Below are 10,974 nucleotides of genomic sequence, written 5' to 3'. Positions count from 1 at the left end.
CAGTATGGTGGTAGAGGTGGAGCAAGCAGGTTATTGCTGGTGCATGAAGGAACTTTCGAGTTTAATGCAGAGCTGAAAGGAAATAGTTCCGAGATGGCAAATTTAGAAACCTGAGTCAGTTTTCTCTCCACATCACACTACTGATTATATTTTAAAAATAAAAGCTCAATGGAAACGAAGCGGGTAAAAACTTGAGTCTGTGTGCCGTTGTGGTGGAGACTTTAAATCTGGACTGTAACCCTAGAATCAGGAGCCAAGGAGCGAGCCTTGCACCGCGCTCCTCCAGCCCCTTGTTGACGCCAGGACTGGCTTTGAGAACTTGTTTACTATGCCATCTGGACACCCGGCCAAGCAGAGCCCTGAGCCCTAGAGCCATCGAACCGTTCCTGCTCCAACTCCCTTACCACGCTAAACCCTCCGCTGGGGGAAAGGGGGGGGGTCTTCTTTTCCCCACATCTAGGTCCTGCAGTCCTTGCACCCACAAACGGACAAAACCACCTCTTTCTGCCCACCGAAGAACAGCGCCGGGCTCAGGTTTGGAGAGGGCCAGCAGCCAAGTCCAGCTGTCGCCCTGTGGGTCTCCTGCAACCTCTCGCCAGCCCCCCACCCCCTTGGCCCCTTTGCTTTGCATGAGAAGGATCCCAGCTGGGGTGGGGTGGGGGCAGCCACCTGGGACTCAGGCTGCTATAGACCCCAGAAAGCGGCGGTTCGGTGGAGGTCTCTAGCTGCGAGCGAGTGCACTGGGGGAGGGGAGCAGCGTCCAGCCGCACTGGCCCTTCCTCTAGGGATTCATCGAACTCAGCGGCGTAGGAGGCACCGCCTCCGGGTCCGCCGGGTGGGAAACCGGGAGCCCGTGTTACGCCGCTCTTAGCGCCTCAGATGGTGCTGGTGTCAGTAGGCTTGCTCTTGGAAGTGTCGGGTCCGCAGGGAGCGCGCGAAGCCAAGTCCGAGCCCGCAGAGCCCGCCTGCTCGGTGGGGAAACCGCATCCTTCATCACTTGAGCTGCCCGAAGCTCAGGCCTGGGAAAGACTGGCGAAGGGATTGGTGCGCGAATTATCTAGCCCCTGCTCTGCCCTGGCCCGCAGCAGGGAGCCTTCACCCAGGTGTGTAAGTGCAAGAAGGTGCAGCGACGGCATTAGAAGCCGGGCTCCCCGAGGTCCGGGCAGGTGGGGCAGAACGCCAAGGAGGCGCGCGGGCGGCCGGGCTGACTTCGGTTTCCAACGAAAAGGAACGCTGGCGATGAGGCAGGCGCTGCGCGCTGGCCTCGGGGTTGCAGGGGCGTTGGCAGAGCTCCAGATCCTGCCGAACGCCAGCCAAACTCGCTCCCACGCCTTCCCAGTTCGTTCGAAGAGGGTAGTCTGTTTGCAGAGCCAGATTCCCTGCCACCCCAGATTCGCTGCAACTGCGGTTTTGGTGCATTTCCCTTAACTAAGTCTCTACCCGTTTCTGAAAGGCTTCACTTGACTAGCGAAGGTGATCAAAAGGGCAGTTTCAAACAACCGGCTAATCCTGGAGGGCCTCTCTCCTTCACTTCCTTCTGCATTAGAAGCTGTTAAACCCTCCCAGTACACAGCCCGAAAAAGAAACGGGGAGCAAAAGTGGGACCACCCGGGCCTGGCCCTGTCGCCTTCGAACTCTACATGGGAAAAATCTGGCTGAATCCTAGAAAAGTGCAGTAATAACGGAATTTGAGGGTTGACTTGAGAGCGCCAGGGAACCAGATTAATGCATGGATGCTGGGGTTCTCAGGGAGCGGATCCGACCCCCACATCTAGATATATCCGCTTCAGCGGGCGCGAGTTTACACCCGGAGGGAATTAGGGATGTTTGTGTCACCTAAGGCGTGACCTCTGCGAGGTATGGTTGGCTGTTGTTTGGGGAAGCTGGTGGCAGCCTGGAGCTTGAAGAAGGGAAGACTGGAAGCTGGAGCGCGCCCTGCCAGTTCGCTGCACACCTCTCTCTAGTGCAGCCCCTCTGAATAGCCGTTGGGAACCTCCTCCTCCTCTTCCTTCTCCCTCCTACTGCCACTACTACCACCACCCCCAGCTGCCGGAGCCCCGCGGCTTCCCGCCTAGTCGTTTGTTTTTGTTTGTAAAAGGCGTCTCCGGATCACAATTTTCTCACAACTTCGCGCCAGGGTTGCAACTCCTCACCCGAGGCGCTTCTCCACCCACTCCTCTCCCCCCACCCTGGCGCCGCGGCCCTGGCCTGCCCCTCCCCCACCAGGAAACAGCTGGAGTCAACTTTCTGAACGCGCGCACGGCGGGAGACCGACATCCCGATCGGACACCCGGACTCAGCGGACTTTGGATGCATTGGGGGAGGGGGCTCAAAACGACCGGTGTAGGGAGATTTAGCTGCCAAGCGCCCCCTACCTCTCCAAGGATTTGCTCTGTGTTAGGGCAAAACTTTCAGGCTAAAGCAGCAAGAAAATAACATGCCAACACCCGGAGAATTGCAAAGTCAAGGAGTGCACCAGAGTCTCCCGGGTTCCCGTACCCAATTGCACCCCAACCTTAGACCTGCTTGGTCTGGGATCACCCTACGCTCCAGCAGAACTCTGGCCTCCGGCGGCGCCTATTCTGTCTCTCTTTCAGTCCCTCCCACCGAAACCGAGGCCTTACCGGAGTAGGAGGGGGCCCAGCACCTTGCAGCTGGTCGCCCGCGCCGCCCGGGGCCGCGGGTGCCGCCGCCACTGATCCTCTAAACGCGGTCTCCCCGCACTCTCCCGGGCCGAAGGATGCAGAATGGTTTACAGAGGCACCGCGAGGCGCTGATTGGTCGCGGGCCTCCGTGACGTCGGCGGGCGCTGCATTAAGGCGAGGGGGCTTCCAGAGCTCAGCCAACAGCCAGGAGCAGTGACCGAGCCGCTGGAGCTAGGGAGAGACACGCCAAGGCGGTGGACTGACCCAGGAAGACCAGAAGCCGAGGGACGCGGGTCCAGAGAGAGCCAGCGAGGAGCTGCGGCCCGGTCGGCGAGAGCGGCGGTACGCGCCGAACTGTTCCAGACTCTGGTTTACAGTGGCTGCTGCGCCAGGACATTATTTTAAAGCTTTACAAGCTGCCCTCTCCCCTCGACTCTTCCCGCTGCAAAAGGGAAAAAGAGAGAAAGAAGGATACTAAAAAGAAAGTCCAGATTTGCCTCCACAACGAGAAAAGAGGGGGGAAAGGAAAAGCGAAGAAAGTCGAGCGCCTGTTGGGCTGGACGCAGGCAGCCGGATCGTGGGCCGAGCGATGCGGGGCTGCGCGTCTAGGCAGCCGCGATTTGTGACTGGAGCCACGATGCAAGGCCAGGCGCACTGAAGAGTCGGACCGTGTTGCCTCCCCCAAGGAGTCCAGGCGTCGGGAGGGCCGCCCCGAGGACACAGAGGCCGCCTGGCAGGCCGCTGGCCGAGGTGACTGGGCTGGGGCGGTGGGGAGCGAGAGCGCGCGCCTGGCAGAGTGCGCCCGAAGTTGTCCCTCCCGGTTTTCGGTTGACACAAACACTTCTCCAAAAGGGGGGAAAACCCCTAAGCAATAACCACCAAGATCTGCTTCAGTCCTGCCTTCCCTCTCACTCCCCTCGGCCTCCCCCCCGCTCCCTCCCCAGGCCCAGCACCCGCGCCGCCGCACGCCACGGGCAGTTTCGAATCCAAAGCTTCTCTACACGTTTTCTTTTCTTAACAACAAAAAAGAGGGGTAAACCTCGGTGGTGGGTAGGCAGGTACGCACACACCCGCCTTCATACCCCGGCAAAAGCAGATGCACTTTGACTTCTGACAGCTCTACCTCAAGCCGGAGAGAACTCAGCGGCGCATTCCGCGCAATCCGAGCTAGCGGTGTCTTCCTCTTCTACATCTCCGTTTTATTTATTTCCGTTCCTGCCGCCGTTCTGCCGTTCTCGGTGACCATCATTCCTCCACCGGCTCTGGGCAGAACAGTCCCTTTCTTGCCCGCCTGAGGCCCCTTCTCCTTACCCAGGAAGCCGAGGTGGCGTTTCTCAGTCCCGGGGCCCTGGGACTCCCAGGCTGTCGTCCTCTATCCAGTGTCCTGCCTACGCCTTCTTTTCCCCTTTTTGATTTCCTGGTGCGGGTTTTGGCTTGCAAGGCGGAGTGTGTCTCCTCTTTTTGGAGGGACTGGGGAGCTGGTGCCAGTCGTCTTTGGGAGTCATTCCCTTGGCTCTACTTGCCCCTGTCTCTCCGGGCCTCCTGACCAAACCAAAGACCATGGTGCACTGTGCTGGCTGCAAAAGGCCCATCCTGGACCGCTTCCTCTTGAATGTGCTGGACAGGGCCTGGCATGTCAAGTGCGTCCAGTGCTGTGAATGTAAATGCAACCTGACCGAGAAGTGCTTCTCCCGGGAAGGCAAGCTCTACTGTAAGAACGACTTCTTCCGGTGAGTAGTTAACCTGAGCCCATGCTGCTCCCTCCCGAGGGCCTTTCCCGTCAGCTTAAGATCAGAGGTCAGCGTGGCTCAGGCAGCAGTGTTAGGAGCTGCCTCTGGAAGTGAGGGCAACCAAGTCTCTGGGTGCCTGCCTGTCTCTCCAACAGCTGGTGCACTGGGAGCCTGGGGTAGCAGCCTTACTTGCATTCTGGAAAGTATGGGTCCAGGCTTGACTGCACATGCCAGGGAAGAAAGGGTCTGAGTCAGCCTCCATTCAGAAGACCATTGAAGCTTGGAAGAGATAAGCTATCTTGGGGGGTTCCTAACTCCAGCCTTCCCCAAACCAGCTCTCCACCAACTGCATTCTCCTGGCCTGTGGGGTTGCTTGACCCTTAAGGCTGAGCTTAGAAACCTGAGCTCACTCCTAGGCATTGCCTTTTGCAATGGTCTTGGTGAGAACAGTGGATGGAGCCTTTGGGTAGAGAGTCTCTGCCTCCTACCCAGATACTGGGCTCAAGATCAATCTTGCACACCCAGGAGCCTTCTTGAAACATATACTGGCTCCTAAGCAACTAGACCTGGGCAAACTGCTGCACTAGAGCTTGTGAAGTGCCTTGAGTTTGCTTCTTGCTGCTGGACTTGCAGAGGTTGGCAAGCAGTTCAGCCACAACCCAGCGCAGAATTGGGCTTCCAGGGATGGGCTCCTTCTTGGAGCCCTCCAATCGATGTCCCCCCAGGGCTGCCACCACCTTGTTAGACCTGGCTTTTTGGAGCTAGGAGACTTATCTCTACTCCCTTCTCCTATTTAGCATTTTAATTATACTTTTCTTAAATTCATTCGGCTACACCATCGACACAAACAAGTCAACAGAGAACAGCGCAAATGCATTCCACTGTTAGGGTTTGAAATGTCCCACTGTACTCCACTGAGAAAGTCTCTACTTTCTCTCATTTTGTGGTGACAGATCAAAATGGAGGTGGGGGGGACGGGGTCCAAAGCTATCAGGAATGCTTTGCCCACAGGCCCAGCCAAGCATTCCCGTGTCATTCCACCATGCCACGGTCAGCTTTGATGAGTATAGTGCAGCAAAGTGCTGTACACATAGTTACTGTGGCAAGGCTGAGTCTCAGAGCCTCCACAGGGTTTCCTCTCTAAAGACTGGTACCAAGCCACAGAGTGGTGAGCCATACCTGCTTCCAGTGGGCCCCTGAGGCCTGGCTTGCTGCAAAGCTCGGCAGGGTGCCTAAAGCCTGCCCAGCCGCTCTTCAGCTCCTGCTTGCTCCAATCTGCCAGTTTTGGGCACAAATAAACGTGGCAGCAGCCCAACTACGATTACAACTACCGGACTTGGTGCGGTGGTGTTTATTTACCAGTGGCCCAGCCTAACCTCGAAAACCCTTAGCCTATGCACTGGTTCTTTTGTGGTAACACAGGCAAAGCCTAGCAGAGAAAACCACAGCTTTTGGGGAGCATTTACATGACATGCTAATTCGATTTTGACTTCTCTAAATCTAATCAGAAAATAAATGTACCTTGTCTGCACCACCACTCTTGCTGCAATCACCACCGTGCCTGCCGCTCTCTTCAGCAACACTTTTTTCCCTGGGATAACTTCAGGAGTGAGGCTAGGGTCAGGTGTCAGCTTAGGCCCCGGCACTAACCTTGTGCATTTCCTCTCTCACTTTCCTGCTGCTCTTTGCTCCCTCATCCTGCCTTCTCATCTGCCTAATTGGCTTTTGCCTCTCTTGCCCATTCTCATCTCTCATTTCCCTCCCTGGCCCTGCTTTCTTCTTCCGTTTAAATCTTCTTTTCTTCTATTATCTTTCTTTGGTTCTGTCTCCCCCATCCCTCCCCAACCTTCACCCGCTACAGATGTTTCGGTACAAAGTGCGCGGGCTGCGCGCAGGGCATATCCCCTAGCGACCTGGTGCGGAGGGCTCGAAGCAAAGTGTTTCACCTTAACTGCTTTACCTGCATGATGTGTAACAAGCAGCTTTCCACTGGTGAGGAGCTCTACATCATAGATGAAAACAAGTTTGTCTGCAAAGAGGATTACCTAAGTAACAGCAGTGTCGCCAAAGAGAACAGCCTTCACTCGGGTGAGGCCCCGACTCCCGGCTGGCTATGGGGTGGGTGGGTCCTTCGGGAGGAAGGCCCACTGTGGGCCCTGCTCACCTGTTCCCTTCCTTCTCCCGCAGCCACCACGGGCAGTGACCCCAGTTTGTCTCCGGATTCCCAAGACCCATCGCAGGACGATGCCAAGGACTCTGAGAGCGCAAATGTGTCTGATAAGGAAGGTGGCAGCAATGAGAATGATGACCAGAACTTGGGTGCCAAGCGGCGGGGACCTCGCACTACCATCAAAGCCAAGCAGCTGGAGACATTAAAAGCTGCCTTTGCCGCTACACCCAAGCCCACAAGACACATCCGTGAGCAGCTAGCACAAGAGACCGGCCTCAACATGCGAGTCATCCAGGTCAGCCCTGGTGTGCCATTCTGTCCTTCAGAGGACCACAGGCTATTCAGCACACCCACTCCAAGCCTGGGACCACTAGACTTGGGAGCAGGGAGTCTGTAGAGGCTTGTAGTGGTGGTGGTGGCAGTGGGGAAACATTTCTTGTTGCCTAGGGCCGCTGGAAATCCCTCTAGCAGCCCAATACTGGTGATAGTAGAGATTTAGAGGGGAAGGGAGAGCTGCTTCGTGGGGAACTGGGTGTAAAGCTGGAGGCTATGCCTAATGCTACAAAAAGTTACCCCTCTTTTTTGTACACAATCGGCCATTCTCATCCTACCCTTGTTAGGAAGGAGCAGAGAAGTCACTATAGGCACCAGACACAATCAGTTCCTTCATCTTCTACATGTGATCTCTAAGTTTTCAACTTCAACTTGATGGGTCTCTTGCCATGGTTACATAAGCCCCAGATCGGAGACTTGCCATCCAAAGGTTGATGGGGTGTCCTGGATCAAAGAGGCAGTGGTTGAGTGAGCAGTCAACTCTGCCTGGGTGCAGACCCTGGTTTGATGAAGATTAGGGGCCATGTGGAGGCACCCGGCCTGGGCCTTGTGAGGAGGTGAGACTATGGGATTCAGGCTGCCCAATGATGGGTGTCCTGATCGAGATGCCTGTTGGGCACCTTGGGTGTGCCAGGGTATAGGCGGGAGGCCAAGTGTGCCTTTGCAAGTGTGCAAAGGGCCTTCAGTGGGATGGGGGTGAGACCTCTAGACCCTGTCCAGACTTGTGCACAGGAGCGTGAGGTTTGTATGTCAGGGTCACAACTATCACTATGTCACTATCTATGAGAAGCTGAGGATAAGTGATCGGTGATAGGATGTTGTGTGTAGGTGTGAAAGGCCACCCTTATGGAATTTGATGTCACTACGCTTGGGAAGCTGAATTTCAGCAGGAGGCTTTCTGTGTCTGTTACTGTCATGGGGTTGGGGAGTGGTCACTGCAAGGGACTGATAGGAAAGCTGTATTTGTGACACTATTTTGGAGATGCATAGCGTCTGTGTGTACAGCCCAGAGCAGCTGTAACTGTGACAGTGTGACTGCCTCACTTTGGACAAGGCAGCCTGTCTAGGTCTCTGTCAAAGCAGGTAATCCAAGAACATTACCTGCTCATTACCACTTCCAAACTTACCCCTTCCTCGTCAGCGTGGATGAATGAAGGGTTGGCTGGGTGCTCTGCACACCCAGGGTGGAGTCCCCGTGGCCTCACCCTCTTTGGTGTGTGTGCTTCAGGTCTGGTTCCAGAACCGGCGCTCCAAGGAACGGAGGATGAAGCAGTTGAGCGCGCTGGGCGCCCGGCGTCACGCCTTCTTCCGCAGTCCGCGCCGGATGCGGCCCCTCGTGGACCGCCTGGAGCCGGGCGAGCTCATCCCTAACGGCCCCTTCTCCTTCTACGGAGGTGGGTGCGCGGCAGAGTGGCGAGGCGCGCGGCCAGGCCGTGACGGGCTTCGCTGGAAGCGGGTGGCAGCGCGGGGAGCGCCCCTCGCTTTTTGTGGGAAAGTGAAGAGGCCGAGAGAAGGGCGGAGGCTGGGGAGGTGGTGAGACCCAGGACCAGGTTCTGGGCCTTGGATGAGAAGGTGGGCGGGTAGGGAGCCACTGCTGCTTTGCACAAAGTCTGCTCTTTGCTCTCAGACCCAAGGGGCGCCCCCAAAACAGCTAGTTACCTGCGTGCCCGCTTCCCCTCAATGTTCCTCTCGGGCTCGCCTTTTCCACCCTGTGGTTCCGGCCGCCTGACAGCCTCCTCCCTGCCGATCTGCAGATTACCAGAGCGAGTACTACGGCCCAGGTGGCAACTACGACTTCTTCCCGCAAGGCCCCCCGTCCTCGCAGGCCCAGACACCCGTGGACCTTCCCTTCGTGCCGTCGTCCGGACCGTCAGGGACGCCGCTGGGCGGCCTGGAGCACCCGCTGCCGGGCCACCACCCATCCAGCGAGGCGCAGCGGTTCACTGACATCCTGGCGCACCCCCCGGGGGACTCACCCAGCCCTGAGCCCAGCCTTCCTGGGCCTCTGCACTCCATGTCGGCTGAGGTCTTCGGGCCCAGCCCGCCCTTCTCGTCGCTGTCGGTAAACGGCGGGGCGAGTTACGGGAACCACCTGTCCCATCCCCCAGAAATGAACGAGGCGGCCGTGTGGTAGCGGGGTCCCGTGCGGAGGGCGGTCCGCGGAGTTCGTGGTTGTACAGAAGCGAACTTTTATTTAAGAGAGGAAAAAAAAAAAAACAAAACAAACAAAAAACAAAAAACACAAACATAAGCAAGCCACCTGCCCCACTTCCTCCAGCCTCAAGGACCATTCGCGGTCTGGGAAACCGGATGGGAAAAGGGGGTCATAAAGTAGGATCCAAATCCGCCTCGAGGTCGGACTGGGATCTACGCACTGGCTGGAAGGTGCAGAACTGGAGCTCCCGACGGAAAATACAGAGCTCTCCCCACCTTCCACCTGGACCCCGATCCGTGGACCGACTCCGTTGATCTGTGGTCCGGCCAGCGGGCGGCAGAAAAGAAAGGCCTCGCGACAGCCGCTGGCGAGCACGGCGATCGCATCGGCAACGCCCGGAGCCGCGGGGAGGGAGGCGGTGAGGCGCGCGGCCGGGCAAGGGGGACGAGGCGGCCAGGCGCTCCGGGCCAGCCAGGCGGGCTCTGGCTCTGAGATACCAATTATTAGCGTTGTCTCAGAGGTCAGCGACAGCGACAACAAACTCATAGCTTCAGAAGCACCGACCTGCTGTGCATCAGGTGGGACTATATATTTTTTGTCTATCTGGGTTTTTGTTTTTTTGTTTTGCCAAAATTGCAAAATTCTAAATGTAAAGCCCTCAGTATCAACTCTTCTACCTTCACAAAGCTCTACACACACACACACACACACACACACACACACACACACACACACAATCTATGGTCTCTTGTCAGACCTCAGTAAAATGACTTGAACATCAGCTGTATAAGAAAAGTATTCTACCTTCACACACAAAAGTTAAAAAAAAAAAGACTATTGAACTAAAAACAGTCAACTGTTTACGTATAATGTTAAATTCAGGAGTTCAGTGTTTTACTAAGATACCCTGTTTTGAAACCTCTTGTTCGAAAGCAAAATGTTTTGAGCAATCAACCAAAATTATTTCTTTTCTTTTCCTGTAGATGTTCTGACAGATTTGCAGGGCTTGGGGCTCACTGTGCTAGTATGTAAAAAGGTGTTGTTTACACAAGGCAAAGAGAAAACATGATATTCAGACAGTTGCCAAATAGAATATAATTATAGCACAAATACTGTAAAGGTGCCAGGCACCAGCAACCTGAGAAAGTGTTTTAAAAAAAGTGTTAAAGGTTTAAAACAAGACATCTTTGCTAATTTTTAGTCCTGTTGAACATTCATGGAATTGTTAATATGACTTATATAGACCCACACAGGTTTTATTTTTGTGTCTTTAAAATAAAAGTCCAAAATATTTAAATTTTATGGTCAAATATGCAGTCAGCAGCTGCTACTTTTTTCTTTATATATTAAATTTCTCATATGTCTTTTATTGTTCTAATAAACCTAAGCTTGTGTGACCTCCAGTGCATATTAGACCATTCACTGTATGAAAGAAAACATGTTGAATAAATTTGTGCGTTTTTAATAAAAATAGAAAATCTGATGTTTAGATAATTGGTGTGGTATTTGATTTTATTAGCAATTAGAGAGGAGTCCTGATGGGGTGCTGAATGGGGCCCTCAGAAGCCTAGAGGAAGACAGCCAGGATTGGGGTGATGTATCTGTTTTTGCCTTGACTATGGCTGAACCCCCTTTGCTAATATCAGGCAAGCTTTTCTCCGTGGCTTCCTGCTGTCATTAAATACAGATTTGGATTCTGTGGATTTAACTGATACAGGTGAAGAGATATTTGCTGATAAGTTAATATAGAATTTGAAATAGAAATCAAATCCAGGCTAAAAATGAGTACTCCCGGTCTGTGATTAGGGATGAGATTCAAGGCATTCTCTCTCCCTGTCTCCTTGCACATGCAAAACCGGGCTTGTGAATGTCAGATACTTGTAAATATATAGTTAGAGGTGGTCCTTTCCTGTTTCAATTCATTTTTCATAGATAATCCTG

At 54.6% G+C, this 10,974-nt stretch overlaps 1 protein-coding gene across 1 annotated transcript; it reads left to right on the top strand.

The window, feature by feature from the left end:
- Positions 1-2,885: 2,885 nt before the first annotated feature.
- Positions 2,886-9,088, top strand: Lhx1 (LIM homeobox 1). The gene is made up of 5 exons (XM_004643008.3): positions 2,886-4,375; positions 6,237-6,463; positions 6,563-6,840; positions 8,107-8,272; positions 8,633-9,088. The coding sequence occupies exons 1-5, from the start codon at positions 4,206-4,208 to the stop codon at positions 9,010-9,012; spliced, it is 1,221 nt and encodes a 406-aa protein (XP_004643065.1). The 5' UTR covers positions 2,886-4,205; the 3' UTR covers positions 9,013-9,088.
- The last annotated feature ends 1,886 nt before the right edge of the window (positions 9,089-10,974 follow it).

The sequence above is a fragment of the Octodon degus genome, unplaced genomic scaffold, assembly GCF_000260255.1.
Source record: "Octodon degus isolate 3935 unplaced genomic scaffold, OctDeg1.0 scaffold00164, whole genome shotgun sequence".
In the NCBI taxonomy this organism is placed as follows: Eukaryota; Metazoa; Chordata; class Mammalia; order Rodentia; family Octodontidae; genus Octodon; species Octodon degus.
Note: the sequence above shows the minus strand (reverse complement) of the source record. Positions and strands in the feature narration are given on the sequence as shown.

Coding starts and splice junctions, on each gene's coding strand:
- Lhx1 (XM_004643008.3), top strand. CDS start 4,206: ATGGTGCACTGTGCTGGCTGCAAAAGGCCCATCCTGGACCGCTTCCTC. Junction 4,376..6,236: donor TGTAAGAACGACTTCTTCCG/GTGAGTAGTTAA, acceptor CACCCGCTACAG/ATGTTTCGGTACAAAGTGCG. Junction 8,273..8,632: donor CCCCTTCTCCTTCTACGGAG/GTGGGTGCGCGG, acceptor GCCGATCTGCAG/ATTACCAGAGCGAGTACTAC.